General features: G+C 55.9%; 8 protein-coding genes across 8 annotated transcripts; 6 read left to right on the forward strand and 2 right to left on the reverse strand.

Annotated features, from left to right (window-relative positions):
• Positions 1-343: 343 nt before the first annotated feature.
• BBK36DRAFT_1167554 (hypothetical protein) lies at positions 344-1486 on the forward strand (the record flags this gene model as incomplete). The annotated part of the gene is made up of 3 exons (XM_024895059.1): positions 344-452; positions 565-697; positions 889-1486. 3 exons carry the CDS (start codon positions 344-346, stop codon positions 1484-1486), a joined length of 840 nt encoding a protein of 279 aa, XP_024751621.1.
• A 110-nt stretch (positions 1487-1596) lies between these two features.
• Positions 1597-3015, reverse strand: BBK36DRAFT_1195533 (GroES-like protein; the record flags this gene model as incomplete). Its single annotated transcript, XM_024896898.1, has 5 exons — positions 2847-3015; positions 2661-2769; positions 2275-2605; positions 1777-2189; positions 1597-1722 (listed from the first exon to the last, which is right to left on the reverse strand). Exons 1-5 carry the CDS (start codon positions 3008-3010, stop codon positions 1597-1599), a joined length of 1143 nt encoding a protein of 380 aa, XP_024751622.1. The 5' UTR covers positions 3011-3015.
• Positions 3016-3988: 973 nt separating this feature from the next.
• On the forward strand, positions 3989-5836 carry BBK36DRAFT_1195540 (FAD/NAD(P)-binding domain-containing protein; the record flags this gene model as incomplete). Its single annotated transcript, XM_024896899.1, has 2 exons — positions 3989-4060; positions 4124-5836. 2 exons carry the CDS (start codon positions 3989-3991, stop codon positions 5834-5836), a joined length of 1785 nt encoding a protein of 594 aa, XP_024751623.1.
• Positions 5837-6559: 723 nt separating this feature from the next.
• BBK36DRAFT_1195541 (MFS general substrate transporter) lies at positions 6560-8421 on the forward strand (the record flags this gene model as incomplete). The annotated part of the gene is made up of 6 exons (XM_024896900.1): positions 6560-6626; positions 6705-6933; positions 7058-7569; positions 7630-7709; positions 7773-7993; positions 8088-8421. 6 exons carry the CDS (start codon positions 6560-6562, stop codon positions 8419-8421), a joined length of 1443 nt encoding a protein of 480 aa, XP_024751624.1.
• A 1316-nt stretch (positions 8422-9737) lies between these two features.
• Positions 9738-11729, forward strand: BBK36DRAFT_1157973 (Nitrilotriacetate monooxygenase component A/pristinamycin IIA synthase subunit A; the record flags this gene model as incomplete). Its single annotated transcript, XM_024894059.1, has 8 exons — positions 9738-9795; positions 9885-10025; positions 10106-10310; positions 10382-10394; positions 10504-10563; positions 10639-11195; positions 11260-11437; positions 11502-11729. 8 exons carry the CDS (start codon positions 9738-9740, stop codon positions 11727-11729), a joined length of 1440 nt encoding a protein of 479 aa, XP_024751625.1.
• Positions 11730-12223: 494 nt separating this feature from the next.
• BBK36DRAFT_1167559 (cyclophilin H) lies at positions 12224-13173 on the forward strand (the record flags this gene model as incomplete). The annotated part of the gene is made up of 5 exons (XM_024895060.1): positions 12224-12261; positions 12378-12403; positions 12489-12634; positions 12738-12875; positions 12973-13173. The coding sequence occupies 5 exons, from the start codon at positions 12224-12226 to the stop codon at positions 13171-13173; spliced, it is 549 nt and encodes a 182-aa protein (XP_024751626.1).
• A 1431-nt stretch (positions 13174-14604) lies between these two features.
• On the forward strand, positions 14605-15860 carry BBK36DRAFT_1157975 (Clavaminate synthase-like protein; the record flags this gene model as incomplete). The annotated part of the gene is made up of 2 exons (XM_024894060.1): positions 14605-14804; positions 14882-15860. 2 exons carry the CDS (start codon positions 14605-14607, stop codon positions 15858-15860), a joined length of 1179 nt encoding a protein of 392 aa, XP_024751627.1.
• Positions 15861-16186: 326 nt separating this feature from the next.
• On the reverse strand, positions 16187-16650 carry BBK36DRAFT_1157976 (DUF1909-domain-containing protein; the record flags this gene model as incomplete). Its single annotated transcript, XM_024894061.1, has 4 exons — positions 16187-16262; positions 16327-16397; positions 16471-16545; positions 16642-16650. 4 exons carry the CDS (start codon positions 16648-16650, stop codon positions 16187-16189), a joined length of 231 nt encoding a protein of 76 aa, XP_024751628.1.
• Between the last annotated feature and the right edge of the window lie 807 nt (positions 16651-17457).

Below are 17457 nucleotides of genomic sequence, written 5' to 3' on the forward strand. Positions count from 1 at the left end.
GTTGAAGCCTTGAAGCAATTTGCATCGGCGAGATTCTCAGCAGCACATCTCATCTGATGATATGACTGTAGTGCTTATTCTGTCAACTATTTCGGACAATTCCTGACGGCTAAATGCGGGGACCGACGCAACTGAGTCTAAACCCTTTTCAACGCCAAAAAGCTTCCAGGCCTAGAACGCTTCCAACCTCGCGTCTTCGCTGCCCGGAACTTGGCCGTAACTCCTCTCCGTCAAGGAGACTGTGTACCCCGACGTTACCTGATACCATTCCGTTTCCCCGTCCTTGTTGACTCATAACACGATAATTCCTCGGAGAAGAAAGGAGAAGACAGAAGAAGCAACAATGGCTTCTTCGGATGTACCTCTGCACAGCGAGATCACGAAGGAGCAGTTCGCGTCGTGTCTAAGTCAATACCCGGCCGTCGTGGAGGCGATATCCCGGTCCAAAGGCGGTACGTCGCTCGGTTCCTACATTACTACAGTGCATCTTTTTCAACAACAAGCGTTGTTCGTTCTCGTTTGCGTTGAATTTGGGAAAGCTGACGGTCATGCGCGCATGAACAGCCAAGGATGGACAAAGGACGCTCTCTGAGCTGGACCAGTATCGCTACGTGGAGGCCGTGGAGACGTTTGGTCTGAAGAAGCAGAAGCGGGAGATGCAGCTTGATGATGTCAAGACGCTCGTCGAGTGGAAGCTGTAAGTTGTCGTGTGGTGTGTTCCATCATGCCCGTCATCATCCTCCCAGCATCATGTACAGGGTTTATGCTGTGTAAGAGAGATTGGGTATTCTCATTCACTTGAACATCTGCATCTTATTTACAGTACCCTTTTGCTACACAAACTTGAACTTGAGCATATTTGGATCTGGATAGCTCACACTCAACCAGACGCCACGGCAAGTTCCGGCCCACGCTCATGTCCCTCGTCTCCTCCAACCCCCCCGCATCCTCCGCCCAAACAATCCAATTTGCCGTCAAATTCTACGCGGGCTCCAAAGACGCCGGCAGCGCCGTCAGGATGCTCTCCGAGCTCAAGGGCGTCGGCCCCGCCACCGCGTCCCTCCTGCTCTCCGTCCACGACGCCGACAACGTCCTCTTCTTCTCGGACGAGGCGTACTACTGGCTGTGCTGCGGGGGCAAGAAGGAGGCCATCAAGTATACGCCCAAGGAGTATCTCGCTCTGCGGACGGAGGCGGATGTGCTTATGAAGAGGCTTGGCGTGTCGGCGGTGGACGTTGAGAAGGTGGCGTATGTGCTGATGAAGCAGCCGGAGACGACGAAGGGTTCCAAGGCAGATGCGGCGGTGGAGGCTACAGGGCCGGCCAAGGCAGCGACTCCTTCTACCTCGTCGTCGTCGAAGAAGAGGAAGACGGCAGCTAATGAAGGGAGTGAAGGGAAGGAAAAGAAGGCAGGGGTGGCAGCCGCAAAGAAGGATTCGATTGAGGAGCATACGGACTTGAGACGCTCGAAGAGGTTGAGAAAGTGATGAGCCTTTCATATTGGCCGTCATTCATATTCTTTCTAGAGGGTTTTGGTACGTGACCCCTTGGTTTGTATATACCTTTTATTAAACTCATTGCTCTTACAGTTTTGTCACTAAGATACTATATCAACAACCAGTCTTCCTCCACTGATTTCGCCCGCCCTCATCCTATCCAGCCCCTTATTCACGCCGTCGAACCCGCTCTCGACGCCGATAACGGGCGGCGGCGCGAGCAGACCCTGCTCCAGCAGCCGCTCCAACCACAGCACCAGCGCCTCGCCCACAGAAGGCACCGAGTGGAAGATCTTGATGGGCACGGTATGGTACGCAATGCCCTCGGGCGGCGCCTCCTTGGGCAAGCCCGTCAGCCCGACGAGGTGCGACGTCTGCGCCTTGCTCTCGCGCGGCGTGTCGGGCGGCGACGGCGGCGCCTCGGCGAGCCTCTTCTGGCGCGTCAGCGCGTCGAGCAGGACGGCGGCGGAGTCGCGGCCGCGGGTGTCGAGGGCGAAGCGCAGCTGGGAGCCGACGCTGGCGCTGATGATGTCGACGGCGCGGGCCGTGTCGTGGCTGTCGACGAGGAGGTCGGGGCGCTGGCGGGGGCAGCCCGAGATGCGGAGGCCGTGCTTGGCCGTGTCGACGATGGTGATGACTTTGAGGCCGGCGAGGCGGGCGAGCTGGACGGTGATGTTGGCCGATGTGGAGGAGCCTATGGTTTGCAAGCTGGTCAGCCCCAACGGAATATTATGCAACTGAGAGCACGAGGTCATATCGCCAGAAGACAGGGCACACACCTCCCCAGACAGCCACCCAGTCTCCCGGAACTGCCCTCTCCGAGTCCGTGATGCCCTGCAGGCACTCGGCCCTCACGTCCTCGGGGATGCTCTCCGGCGGGACTTGCCGCACGAGCTGCAGCAGGTCCGGCCCGTCGAGGATGGACGAGAAGTCGACGCCCATGCAGACGCCGAGGGTGATGGCGGCGGCGGAAAAGGCGACGCCTAGGCCGGCGGCCTGCTGGAAGGAGATGGACGGCGGTATTCTCGCGACGTTGAAGTCTGACGAGACGGAGTACTCTTGGTACGCGGCCTTGCGGAGATCGCGGTAGTCTGTGGATATGGCCAGCACCTACGACGATGATGAGTCTCTCTGAAGTGGCTTGAGAGGATTGTTTATATCATACCCGGTCGCCTTCTTTTAAGCGGGAGTTGCGGCGGGGAGGCTTTGTGACGCGGCCGGCGAGTTCGCGGCCTGCGATGTAAGGCAGTGTTGCGATGCCAAAGTTGAAGTCTCTATGGTTGCCAGTTCTGTGTCAGCGCAGATGCCCATACGCATGAGTGAAGGTAAGAGGAGATGAATTCTTTCGTACGGCGCTTTCCAGTCGATCGGGTTCAAGCCTATCGTGTGAGTCCTGATGAGCGTCTCATCGTCCTCAACCAGCCGCGGCACGGGATAGTCGTTGGTGATCTGATATGCCTGCCGCGGTCCGTGGAGGAGCAGGACGGTCTGTGCTTGTGCCGCGTCTCCCGCCATGGTTTCTGAGAAGTATGGTTGCGTCTTATTCAGGAAGAGGAGCGTGCTGGCAACCAAATAATCAAGAAGAGGAGGATATGAAATGAAGCAGGAGATAAGCAAGAAAAGCAAAAAGAGAGGGAGTCCTGTTCAAAGAGGGCTGCTTATCAAGATGTCAAAAGGTTGTAGCATCGTTGCCCGCATCTGTTACCTCCGCCATCTCCGCCGTCCCAGCATCTCTCTAAATATAATTCTTGTATATTCAGCCGGAGCCCCATTTACTACTACTCACTCGAGCGATATCCCGCTGACAAGTATGGCTAAGCAAGACGGCAATGACTATCGCCAAATCGACGATTGGGGAATACTACTACATGCTAAGAGCACCGCTTTCGGAGTGGCTCTTGTGTCGAGAGATTTCCGTCAGCAAAGATAGATATGTAATACTAAAGACATTAGTACGTCTAATAGTATCATTGACGCTGCATCCTCAATGTGTCTTGTCACTCCCGAAAATGCGATGGGGGCAGAAGCATGCCGGATTGCGTGATTGCTCACCAGGCTTGCTCAATAAACCCCGGCCGTCGGTTTTTGGGGGGTGACAACCCACTCCGGGGTCCGGGTCCGGGAGGGGGGGTCAAGTTCTGGGCTGAGGGATTGCCTAAAGGGACAAGAGTTGGAGAGAATGGCGACAGAGAGATGGGAGGGGCATGAAGCGTCGTGGCCGAAATGTCTTCATAATTGACCGGCGTGGTCTCATTGATTTCCTCCCTCGGCTATTGCTGAAGCTTGAGAGCTTTCTGTGACTTACACGGGCAGCTTGGTGATGATAAGCTAAAAGATCCCGACATCAGCAGTCCCGCGGATCAGAAAGCAAAGCCCTTTGAGCTTGAGTCCTTCGATTGTAGGCCCCTGATCGGACCTTTTTACTTTTTACTTATTTCCTTCTTTATTCCCTTTCTTTCTTGTCTTGTTAAACGCTTATTTACAACAACCGTCATGGCTAGTGTTGATCTGCCAACTCCCCCGGAAACGGCGCGGACGTCTCCCAAACCTCGCTCAGCATCCCCTGTCCCATCTTCCCCTTCAACTGCTGCTGCTCCTGCTACCGCTGCTACTGCTTCCATTCCCAAGCCGTACGAGGTGCCCAAGATCAGCCTTGTGGACCGCTTCATCGACCAGCCCAGGGAGCTCAACGTGGCCGTCATTGGCGCCGGTCTGGCCGGCGTGCTGGCGGGCATCCTGCTGTCGGCCAAGGTGCCCGGCATCAAGCTCACCATCTACGAGAAGAACGCGGACGTGGGAGGCACCTGGTTCGAGAACGTGTACCCGGGCGTGCGCTGCGACGTGCCCGCCCACGTCTACCAGTCGACCTTTGACCCCAACACGCAGTGGACCGAGGAGTTTGCGCAGGGCCCCGAGATCCTCGCGTACTGGAAGGGGCTCGCCCGCAAGTACGATGTCTACAAGCTGCTCAAGCTCTCGCACAGGGTGGACGCGCTGGACTGGGACCCGGAGACGTCTCAATGGCAGATCAACGTGCGCGATCTCGAGGCGGATGCGTCGCGGGTCGACAGGGCCGACTTCGTGCTCACGGCCATTGGCCGCTTCAACGCCTGGAAGCTGCCCGACTACCCCGGCATAGAGGACTACAAGGGGCTCCTGCGGCACACGTCCAACTGGGATCCGTCATTCGACGTCACGGGCAAGAGGGTGGCCGTCATCGGCAACGGCGCCAGCGGGATCCAGCTCGTCGCCAACATCCAGAAGCGCGTCGCGCGGCTGGACCACTACGCCCGCAATAAGACGTGGGTGGCCGCCTCCTTCGCCGGCCACGAGACGTCCATCGAGCCCAAGACGATCCCGCAGGAGCTCCGCGACTCGTTCAAGGAGGACCCGGAGGCGTATCTGCGGTACCGCAAGGCGATGGAGCAGACCTACTTCAGGGGCTTCAAGGGCTGGCTCAAGGGCTCCGCGAGCAACGACGAGGCCAAGGAGGCCTTTACGCAGCTGGCCAGGACGCGGCTGGCAGCCAAGCCGGAGCTGTTTGAGCGCATCATCCCCGACTTCTCCCCGCACTGCCGCCGGCTCACGCCGGGGCCGGGCTACTTCGAGGCCCTCTCCCAGCCCAACGTCGAGTACGTCCAGACGCGCATCAGGCGCTTCACGGAGACGGGCATCGAGACGACCGACGGCACGATTCGAGAGGTGGACGCCGTCTTCTGCGCCACGGGCGCCAACTCGGACATGGCGCCCCCCTTTCCGATCCGCTCGGGGGCCGCCGACCTGCGCCGCGACTGGAGCCACTCCGGCGGCGCGTACGGCTTCCCCTACGCGTACATGGGCGTAGCCTCGCCCGGGTTCCCGAACCTGCTCTTCGTCCACGGGCCGAGCGCGTCGGGCCGGTCGGGCACGGTGCCGCACAACGTCGAGAACCAAATCACCTTCTTCGCCAAGATCCTGCGCAAGGTGAGCCGCGAGGGCATCCGCACCATGGCGCCGTCGCGCGCGGCCACGGACGACTTCGTGGCGTACAACGACGCCTTCTTCGAGACGACGGTGCTGTCCGAGAAGTGCAGCTCGTGGTACAACGGCGGCATCCCGGGCGGGAGGATCCACGGCCTGTGGCCCGGCAGCGCGACGCACCTGACCGTCGTGCAGAAGGACCCGCGCTGGGAGGACTGGGAGTACGAGTACCTGTCCGAGACGGGGAACCGGTTCGCCTGGTACTTTGGCAACGGGAGCACGGCGGTCGAGGCCGATCCCGAGGCGGACATTACGCCGTACCTCAGGGCCGGGAGGGCGGATTTGCGAGGGCTGCATGAGGAGTGGTGGGTCGTGCCGTGAAAGCTCCTGGGAATTTACCTTAGATTGGAGCCATAGTACATACATAGCAGTAGATTGTATCGAGTTCTTTCTTCTTCACATGGTCGAATTCATCAATCAGGAAACGTGAAAGAGAGTCTAGAATCCCCTGTTGGTTTTTAGCCGATGCCCTCCTTTACGGGGATGGTTGGGCCATGTGCGTAAGTATATCTCGGGAGAGCATCTCGGCAAGGCAACAGCTCCCAGATGCTTGGATCCAAGAACGATAGATCTCCGTTCCCAGTCTAGCAGTGAAGATGGGCTTCTTACTCGTACTCGTGGAACCTAAGATAGCCTATGATTTTCACCTGTGAATTTGCTATAGCATCTCAGCCCCTCGATGGCGTGCTGGCAAGCATGCGTTTCGCAAGCCCGCCTAAGCAAGTCCATCCCGTCGGTAGTCGCAGATAATCCCGATGTCGCAATCCGCAGACCAGATACTAGATTGATTACGAGATGGCAAAAAGAGAGAGCTTGTATCAACTGGGAACGCTCAGTGACATGAGTCGGGGTGTTGTTGAAAGATTTCGGTACTGAAGACGGAAAATGATTGATATGAGGCAAGCCGCCCGGAGGTGAAAGACCTCTATCAGAGCCCTTGTACTACGTACGTCGTTTCTCAATTTTTGTTTCCCTTCTTCTTTTGAAAATTATACGGGCTTCATCCGTCTGGCTTGCTGAAAAGCCCAAGAGATCAAGGTCAACATGGCGGACAAGGAAGATGTCTTTTCATCTGATACAACACCATTGCCCAAGGAGCAACGACACAAAGGTAAAAGAATATACCAGCCTCAACAACACCTCTCTCTCCAACAAAACGAGCAAAGGCTCACTGACAGCTCCCCCTCAGTAAAATGGTATCGATCAACATTCTACAACATGACGGTGCTCGGCCTCTGCAACCTCGCAGCGCCGGGCATCTGGGGCGCCATGAACTCCCTCGGCGCAGGCGGCAGCCAGTCGCCGCAGCTCGTCAACGCCGCCAACGCGCTGACTTTCTGCCTCATGGTCCTGTCGTGCTACTTCTCGAGCACGCTGGTTCGATACATTGGCATTAAAGGCGCCCTTGTGTTTGGAACGTACGTCTTCCTTCATCTGCCCATCATCCAAACTTACACACACACACACACACACAGAAATCTACCATATCAAGAGACAAAGAAACATGTAACACACAACTAACACAACCTCCCCCCTTCCCAGCATGGGCTACGCCCCCTACGCAGCCGGCCTCTACACAAACAACCGCTACGGCGTAACCTGGCTCGTCATCCTCGGCGCCGCCCTCTGCGGCATCTCCGCCGGCGTCTTCTGGTCCGCCGAGGCCGCCATCGCCATCGCCTACCCGGAGCCCTGGAACCGCGGCAAGGCCCTCGGCTACTGGCTGACCTTTCGCGTCATGGGCCAGATCATCGGCGGCGCCGTCAACCTCAGCCTCAACATCGACCGCAACGAGGCCGGCAAGGTGTCGTACACGGTCTACATCGTCTTCATCGCCATCCAGGCCGCGGGAGCGCTGGTGGCGCTGCTGCTGAATCGGCCGCAGCACGTGCAGCGGGAGGACGGCAAGAAGGTGAAGCTGACCATTGTCGAGAACCCTTGGTATGAGATCAAGGCGACTGCCAAGGCGTTTTTGAATCCAAAGTTTCTTTTGATTGTGCTTTGGATTGGACAGGCTGTCTTCTCCGAGGCGGTTTACTTTACGTATCTGTCCCGTAAGTTTTCTTTCTTTGATTCTCCTGTGCTTTATAGGATACTGACGGAGTCTGTGATAGTCTGGTTCTCAGTCCGAGCTCGAGCTCTAGGCTCCTTCTTGGGCGGCATCGTCGCAATCATCATCGGAAATCTCACGGGTGTAAGTCCCCATACCGTTCACCCTACAGCCTTGAAAGCTGTCCAACTGACACTCCTATTACAGTGGTGGCTTGACCAGAACAAAATCTCGCTCAAGATCCGCGCCCGATACACCTTCTGGTTCATCGTCGTCACCCAAGGCGCCTGGTGGCTCTGGGCCACCGTCATATCAACACGATATCGCCAGACGCTCCCGACCTACGACTGGACGGATTCAGGCTTCGGGTCCGGGTTCGGAGTCTACATCTTTCTCACCTTTGGCTTCCAGATCAACTACCTCTTCCTGTAAGTTTTCCACAGCACAACAACCAACAAAGCCCCCTTTTTTCCCCGTTGAAAACACAACGACTGACAAGGCTTGATTCTTTCTTGTATATAGCTACTTTGTCGTCACGCACATCGCCAAGGACCAGGGCCAAGTCATCCGCTACGCCGCCCTCCTGCGCGGCACCGAGTCCGCCTGGCAGGCCGTCAGCTACGGCCTCACCTCGCTGACCATCTTCGCCCAGGTCGGCGGCATCTACATGAACTTTGCGCTGTGGGCGCTTGCCATTGCGCCGGCGTGGCTGGTGCTGAGGCACTTTGGCAGCGGCGACGACGAGAGGGAAGAGGGGCAGCAGTGGGATCGGGAGTCTGGGAGCAGCAGCTCGAACGAGGCGTCTGCGGTTGTTGTGGTGGCGGAGGAGAATCATGTGCAGGCAAAAGGCCTATGAGAGGCGTGAGAGGGATGGAAGAACGAAGCTACTCTGCGGTTCATAGTATCAACTAATTGCTGCTTGTGAATGATTGCATCTTTACGTATAGAATGATGTGGGATTGATAGATCTTGTTCATATTGTGGATATACACCTCTTGACCTCTAATACCGGCGTAGACATTTGTATGAGATATCAGACGAGACGAACCCCTTGCAGAGGTAGGAACAAAAGCAGTGACTACCACAATCATCGCCAATTGCTCAGAATATTTCCCTAATAGGCAACTCTACGACAACAGACAGAGTACATAGCTGGAGGCAAGTAGTAAGCCATCAGCTCCTCAGCAACCTACATCAGCAACGTCAACATTGGCCCAGCTTCAACCAACGGCATCCAACCCCCATCTGCCGGTAAGCTGAGACAAGCATTAGGCTGCCCTCTCCCACTCTGGGAATAAGAGAAAAACTGCCCCCCCAGCTCAAAGAAGGACATGATTCCATGCTCTCATTATTGGCCATGATGCCATCGACTAGCAGTATCCGAGTTGTTGCATGTGAAAGATGGTTTCCCCCTCCCCTCCCCCAACTAACAAAGAGCTCCATATGCCGAGCCCCTGTCCCGTTCCCAGGCAGAATACGCGCAACTCCACCATGTACCGACACCAATTGCCCCAGAGGTAAAACTCTCTGACCGCAGCTAATGAAATCTAACAGCAATCGGGCAAATCAAGCTCGCTCTATTTCCCACAGCAAAGTGGATGAGAAGGACCAAGTAAGTGCCATTAGCGTGTGGCAGCTCCTCAGATATCAAAAGATGGATTGATTTGCCTATGGCGGTATCCCCACCCGGGCTGACGTGATTTCAACACGGGCGCCAGAAAGGGTAAATCCGGGGAAGCTACTTCGAGCATGGGGGAGTTTTTATCAGGCACAGGGGCGCATCTCCATGTTCGAGTTACCCAACAGCTTGCAGCAGCTCCGTTGCGAGATCACCGTCGGAAAGTGGAGAGGGGGGTCTGTCTTGCGTGATTGCATCACTTGGATTGCACCATCGTGGTAAGAGGCTGGGACGAGTTCGTTTGCGCTGCATTTGCCAAGTCGAGACACAAGGGTGGGAGGGACCGAATATCGGACGTGTGTGGCCGGAGAGCCATGCAGAGATATATGTGCCGTATCGGCTGTATGTATATCAGCAGGGCCAGTAGGAGACTACATACTCGCCGCATGTGAAGAAGTGCCTCTCGAAAAGCGACCAGGGACGAAAGAGAAATCAAGCAAGCAAAGCAAGCACATCATCTTCTCGAGCACATACACCATTGTTGGGCAGCAACCATGAGCTCGTCGCAGACCGGGAAGAAGAGCCTAGTGCTCAACGCCTTTGTAGAGATGTGTGCGTCCAATAGCAAAGAATCCCCGTAACTGACACCTGCAGGGCAAGGAAAATCAAAGGAGAGGGCATTGTTACTGACGGCCACAAAGGCAGTGGCCACCAGTCACCTGGCCTATGGCGACATCCCGACGACCAGTCCTCGCGCTTCACCGAAATTGAGCACTGGACTGAGCTGGCCAAGCTTCTCGAAGAGGCCAAGTTCCACGGCATCTTCATTGCCGATGTCCTGGGTAAGGTGACGCCCAAACACTGTCAATATGCTCCCTACCTCGATTAACCCATGTCTGTTGTTGTTGTTGTTGTCGTGCAGGTGGCTATGATGTCTACCGCGGCTCCCTGGATCCGGCCATCATCTCCGGCGCGCAATGGCCGGTACACGAGCCCCTGGCCGTCATCTCTGCCATGGCTGCGGTGACCAAGAGCATCGGCTTCGGAGTCACAGTGTCGACGACTTATGAGCAGCCTTACCACCTGGCTCGGAGGCTGTCCACCCTCGACCACCTTACCAAGGGACGGTGAGACCAGCCCCCATCCACCCCTGATTCGATGCCGACCACGTTGGACGTGCAGCTGACAGCCTTGACAGGATCGGATGGAACGTAAGTCGGCAAGATCTGGCCTATGCAATGCAGCCATCGACAAGGGGGGGGGCGGCCGGCCGAGTGTGTGTGCAGCTGTATGCAGAATGCTAACGATGGCTGTACCCAGATCGTCACCTCCTACCTGGACTCTGCAGCCAAGAACATGGGTTTAGCTCAGCAACCCCAGGTCAGTCCGTCATGTTGCAATTTGCCATTGCCAATGCAGGGCTGCGGTACTGGCCATGTGCTGACTCATTCCCAGCATGACGATCGATATGCTCAAGCTGAGGAGTACATCAAAGTCATGTACAAGCTCTTCGAGTCGTCATGGCGCGACGACGCCGTTGCGCTTGACCGCGCTTCGGGCGTCTACACTCACCCTGACCGCGTCCGCAAGATCAACCACAATGGCAAGTTCTTCACCGTCCCCGGCCCTCACATCTGCTCGCCCAGCCCGCAGAGGACGCCGCTGCTGCTGCAGGCCGGTACGTCTCGGGCCGGCAAGGTGTTTGCCGCGCAGCACGCCGAGGCCATCTTCGTCTCTGCGCACGCGCCCCAGGTCTGCGCCAAGAGCATCGCCGAGATCAGGGAGCTGGCCAAGACGCAGTTCGGCCGCGACCCCAGCAACATCAAGGTCCTTGCCCTGGTCTGCCCTATCCTCGGGAAAACGGAGGAGGAAGCCCAGGCCAAGCTGGCGGATTACAAGCAGTACGCCTCGCTTGAGGGTGCCCTTGCTCTGTTTGGTGGCTGGACCGGCATCGACCTGAGCCAATATGGCGACGAGGAAGAATTGCGAGAGGTGGAGAGCAATGCTGTCAAGTGAGTGTCTTCTCCGTCTCTCTCTCTCCCAGCGAGTGACCATGATGCTGAGATTCCGCAACAGATCCACCGTCCAAGGCTACGCCAGGTTTTCTCCAGGCACGGTCAAATGGACCAAGCACACCATTGCCGAGCACGTCAGCATCGGCGGCAACGGCCCTGTGCTGGTGGGAACGGCGGAGCAGGTGGCCGATGGGCTCGAGACGTGGATCCAAGAGGCCGACATTGACGGCTTCAACTTTGTCAGTATCCCCTAATCAAACGACCTTGTCAATCACCCAGATAAACTGACCGGTAGAGTCGCAGGCCTACACCCTCTTCCCTCAGTCCTTCAAGGACATCATTGAGCTGCTGCTGCCCGAGCTGAAGAAGCGCGGCCTCTTCTGGGACGACTATGCCGTCCCGGGCGGCACGTACCGCGAGAACTTTTACAGGAAGTCTTCGCAGACGGGGCCTCTGGACGAGCATGTTGCGTCGACCTTTAGGTGGAAGGCGGGCGTTGCAGCAGAGGAGGCGGTTATTCCTGAGATTTAGGAGTTGATACTGAGCCTAAGGTAGTTGTCGGTGCGTGCCCCGTACAGTGCGGATCGTGCGACGTCGTAGGATGCCGCATGTACTATTGCGTACATACAAGGTAGTTAATGCATACCTAGCAAAACTCGTGAATAGAATGCTGCTATCGGGTGGCTATTGATATCATTCTTGAGTCACTTTTACCACGGAGTAGATGAGGTTCTCTGGAGATATCGCATAGATAAATGATCCAGCTGCTGACGCCTCACTCACAACATCAGTTGTCCTGAACAGGCGAATGGGTGGCTTAGTCACCATGCCATCACAGTGCGATCATCAAATTCTCGATGAGCGTAACGGATTCCACCTCGCTCAAATCAACCACGAACAGCAAAGAACCACAGACGAACCACCTCTCGCAGCGTGCAGCAATTCTTGAACAGAGGCGTTATATCGTGCTTGACAAAGGAAGCAACCGGTATTATTGCAAGCTCACCTTCGACGCGCTCACCACCATGCCGCCCACTCAACTGCCCGAGTCCGGCAACCCGCTGTATGTTCCCCCAGCAGGCCTCACACTTCATCGTCCTATTTCACCCAGCAGTTGCAATGATGCCCGTCTTTCATGGCCTTGTTCCTGAGCGCTAAAAGCTAATGTGTTTCTGACAGCGTCTTCTTTGACATAACCATCGGAGGTCAGTAGAGTGCCATCGCAAAACCGTGGCCCAAAGCGCTGCATGCTTATACATCACCGCTGACCCAACATTGTGCTTCACACAGGCGAACCCCTCGGCCGCATCACATTCGAGCTCTTCAAAGACGTCGTCCCCAAGACGGCCGAAAACTTTCGCCAATTCTGCACCGGCGAGTCAAAGGACGCGTCGAACCGCCCACAAGGCTACAAGGGGTCGAAATTCCACAGAATTGTAGGTCCCCTTCCTTACCATGACATTGTCTTTATTTGATGCAATGCGGTTTGTGTTCCCGGATGGCTGACTTGTGTGTGTGTGTGTCTCTCTCTCTCTCTAGATTCCAAACTTCATGTGCCAGGGTGGTGACTTTCTCAAGGGCGACGGGACGGGGTCTACCTGCATTTGGGGCTACAAGTCGTTTGACGACGAGAACTTTACCCTCAAGCACGACCGGCCTGGTCTGCTCTCCATGGCGGTATGTTTCCAGTCCCTTGTTCTTTTTTTCACTCGTCTCTCCGAAGCTCATAATTTAACACAACCGGCCTCTAACATTTTTTTCTGATGCTGTCCAGAACGCCGGCCCCAACACCAACGGCTCTCAATTCTTCATCACCACCGTGCCCACGCCCTTCCTGGACGGCAAGCACGTCGTCTTTGGCAAGGTCGTTGACGGGATGGACGTTGTAAAGAAGATGGAGGCGACAAAGACTGGCTATCGGGGAAAGGACGTGCCCAATTTGGATGTTGTCATTGCTCAGTGCGGTGAGATGTAAATAGTATGCTCTTCCCCTTTGTTTGCCCTGATAAGCGATGGCTATCAGACTTGTCCATGCTTCTACTTGGCCCCCCGCGATACTGCCGTTTTTGTGCGTGATGGCACTGCGACGACTATACTCGAATGCATAATGAGCCTGATGACTACTAGATGCACACAACATCATAAGAGTAGTAAACATGACGAAGCCGTGTATCCGCCGGTACGCGGTCACTCCGGCATCAAACCCACCCCCCTCATTCATCAGGCCCATGAGCCTTGACGGACGGGCTTCCAACAGTATCACCGAAGCGAACCACGAAAATGTTCCAAATGCCGGCCGTTTTTTGTTCTAATCAGCATAGGCTCAGACATGGGGGTCGCGCAAATGACGCCCGCTGCTGAATATGAACCATCCGTCCAGGCAAGTCGTATGTCGAAAGCATATGACCAATGTGTCTCGGCGCCCTGTCTTGCTCCCTCCTGACGGATATGAAACCAGCATCGAACCTTTGTCTCGGCGGTAAGGCAGGCCCTGACGTAATGCAGAGATCCAAATTGTCCATGTGAGCCTTTACGGATGCAAGTACTGCACTTCGGCCACTGCGAGATGGATGAAGTGAGAAGCATGAATAGCGGCCTGGTGCGGCATCAACTCCGCCCGTGTCTTCACCTAATGACACAACTCTTCCGGACTCCAAGCATAGCAACTGGTTGCAACTCTGCACATGTTCAAGCTCTCTTTACAAGGCAGATTCATGCGGAACCTTTTGTAGAACTCTCATTCTCTCGGCTCTGTGAAGTCGTTGGCATCTGCCCATTTCTCATCTGTTTTTGATCAGTTCAAGACAGTGAATACCTGGTGTAGAAATTATTTAATGAGATATATCACAACTCTACTCCGACTCTTGTTAACATCAATATATCCACCACGTAGGTTCACTGCGTTTTCTTTCGAAGAAGAAGAGTCAAGGGTAAAATAACCACGATATCAATCCGACCAAAAGACAACGAAAATGGCAGTTATGATACCAACCACTCTACCGAGTAGCTCCCCCTCACTACGCCGTCTATGCCGACTCATTTCATCCGTTCCGATTCGCCCCCTCTCGCCGATGGATTGACGAGTGCGGGGATCTGCCAATGTGGAGGGTGGGCAGAGCATTCGGTTGTATGAGAAGTAAGTAGCAGCAGCTGTATGGCGCCATCTGCGCTTGTGCTGACTTGCCCAGATATGATGAGTTAAAGCCCGGCATTCGCATTGATAGCATCTTGACCCTCGCTCAAACCTCATTCCAACCACATCCATTGGCTTTACGTCTATACCTCCCTTACACAGTGAGACAACACATATTCTGAAGCTACGGGTATCACACAAGATAGCAGACAAACCTAGCCAGAGGTAGCCAAGGCAGGCTCATCCATCCCGTACAGTCTCCGCCTTCTCACCATGGCATTCACATCAATCCCCATCCTCGACCTGGACCTCTCCAGAGACCCAACAACAAAGCCCGACTTCCTCAACCAACTGCGCCATGCCCTCATGGAGGTCGGCTTCCTCTACCTCAAAAACGTCGGCATCTCGCAGGAATTATGGGACGAGGTCATCAGGCAAGGCAAAGGCTTCTTCGACATCTCCCCAGAAGAAAAGTAAGGGTTTTCTCATTCTCGACATGTTTCCAGCTCTCACATGTGAAATCTTACTGAACTTCAATATGGCACACAAGACTCAAGATTGAAATGAAAAACGCCCCCTCGTTCCTCGGCTACTCCCAGCTCTCCGCCGAAATCACCGCCGGCGCCATAGACCACAGGGAACAAATCGACCTCTCGACCGAGCACGCCCTCCCCGGCCCGGACGCCCCGCGGTACTACAACCTGCTCGGCCCCAACCAGTGGCCGTCCGAGGAGAGCGCGCCCGGCTTCCGCGACACGTACACCGAGTACATGCGCCAGATGGGCGCCATCACAGTCTACTTCACCTCGCTCATCGCCGAGGCCATCGGGCTGCCCGCCGACGCCTTCGAAAAGTACTTCGAGGCCGACCCGCAGCACAAGCTCAAGATCGTCAAGTACCCCGACCTCGCCGAGCTGGGGCTCCCCGCGGGCGCGCAGGGCCAGGGCGTCGGCCCGCACAAGGACAGCATGCTCACGAGCTACCTGCTGCAGGCGACGCGCCACCGCGGCCTGCAGGTGCAAAACGTCCAGGGCCAGTGGATCGACTGCCCGCCCATCGACGGGACCCTCGTCGTGGCCATCGGGCAGGGCATGGAGGCGCTGACCCAGGGCGTCTGCGTGTCGACGACGCACCGCGTGCTGTCGCCCGCCGCGGGCTCCGGCGCGCGCTTCAGCATCCCCTTCTTCCAGGGCGTCAAGCTGGACGCCACGTTTGAGGAGCTGGAGACGGTGGGCATCGGCGAGGTCCCCGCGGCCGTCAAGGAGCAGCGGCAGAGGATTGTGGAGAGGAACGGCGGCCGCATCGACGACGTCGAGTTTACGTTCCACAAGGGCTCCGTGGCCACCACCGTGGGAGAGGCAACTCTACGCAACAGAGTCAAGAGCCATCAGGACGTGGGGGAGCGCTGGTACCCGGACATCCTCAAGTCCATCCTCGAGGAGCAAGCGCAGGCCGCACAGAGGCAGCAGGCTCGCAGTCTGCCCAAGTCGACGGCCGACGTGGCGCCCACGGCTGTGGAGGCTCATTAACCCTCCTCCAAGCTCTGGATCCTCATCACCCTCAGGATGAACTCCTGGCTCGTTGTGGGGAAAGGGGTGGGAAAGAAGCAGGGCAGTGTAGGAACATAGAAACCAATGAAACGCACAGGGAACATGAAGAAAGCCATCAAGACAAAGAAACACCACAGAACATCAGCGCTGGCGCTATGCTATGTCTTATTGTGCTTTTGCGTGAAATCAGTGCCCATGCTATAAATGCTCCGCTTCCCAGACCAAACTCCCTTCGCCTTCGCCAGCAGCCCAACACCACCTCTTTTTTATATATACTCGATACGACTAACAAGGGTCGATCATGGTTATGACGAGGCGGCAAAGGTCGGGAAGCAATCGGCCAAGCCCTTGTTGTGCTTGTTCTGGGCGTGTTCCGTAAGTCTACATTGCAGCCAGAATATCGGTTAGTTAAAAACATCGTGTAAGAGGATGGTGGGCGTCGTACGCGGGAGCCTTGGTAGTCTTGAGGAATGTGGACTTGCAGATCTGGCACTGGATGTCCATGGCCTGGGCGTTCTATTGCGGGTGATTAGCCGTCGTCGATCGAACTAGGCGGACCATCAAGGTACTACTATCGCGAAAGACGCACCACTTTGAGCTGGGACTTGGCCGCCTTGCCGCCCTTTTCGTTGTTGCGCTCGCGCTTCTGCTGAGCCTTGGCGCCCTAGACATTGAGACCATGCAAGTCAGCAGCCGCCCTTAAATGACCGACGAGGGCCAGTGGAAGAGAGAGCGGGAAATATGGTTGTCATTGTCTTACGTTGCCCATTGTGTCGGATGTGAGACGAAAGTTGTTTGTGCTTTGTAGAGTGGCGTATAGAAGACAGTAGCAGTAGCGGGGAGAGAGAGATGGGGCGGGAGTCGTCGGTCGGAGAAGTGCAGCTGATCGTGAGACTGATTCTGGCGGTGTCTCTCGAGATTTCAGAAGTTGAGGCGATATTGGCTGGACGGGGCCAAGGATCTGACGATAAGGCGCTTATCCTTATCGCCTGGAAAATTTGCCCTGGAAAATTTGCAGTGGCGCCATTCTGGCAGCGTTGAGCGGATCTAGAGCCGGATCAGCGGAATCGGCCAGCGGCTCCAGGGGGGGACGATGCGCTGAGCAGCTGTTGTTAGTGGCCGTCATTCTGCTTCACTTGATGGGTTTCGAGGTTTGCCTTCCTTATATCTGCCTTATTTGACAAAGGACATGCTGACTCTAACAAATCTCCAGGCATATCGTTTTGTGTGTGCTGGATAAATCTACTTCTCATGGTGCCAAATGGCCCCTCTTGGCAGTCCTATGTCCACTGCTTATATCACCGGCTTATAAGAGCAAGCGATGCCCATAATGCATGGCTTACATCAACGCATGTAAGCTCCTTTGAACACACACCAAGCTTCACCATCCCTCGAATCAAGTACCCTTTCCTCTCGTCCATCACATGATACCATCTTGTCTGTTAAAAGAATGTCAAGAGGCAATCACCTACCCAATTGAGCAAACCCGTAGCTACAGCGGACCAGGCACGGAGTACCGCCGGGGATGAGATGCTCACGTACAAGTTGGGGGAGCAACTCATTTGTCTGAGCGAGA

Source organism: Trichoderma citrinoviride (assembly GCF_003025115.1).
Source record: "Trichoderma citrinoviride strain TUCIM 6016 unplaced genomic scaffold BBK36scaffold_4, whole genome shotgun sequence".
Taxonomy (NCBI): domain Eukaryota; kingdom Fungi; phylum Ascomycota; class Sordariomycetes; order Hypocreales; family Hypocreaceae; genus Trichoderma; species Trichoderma citrinoviride.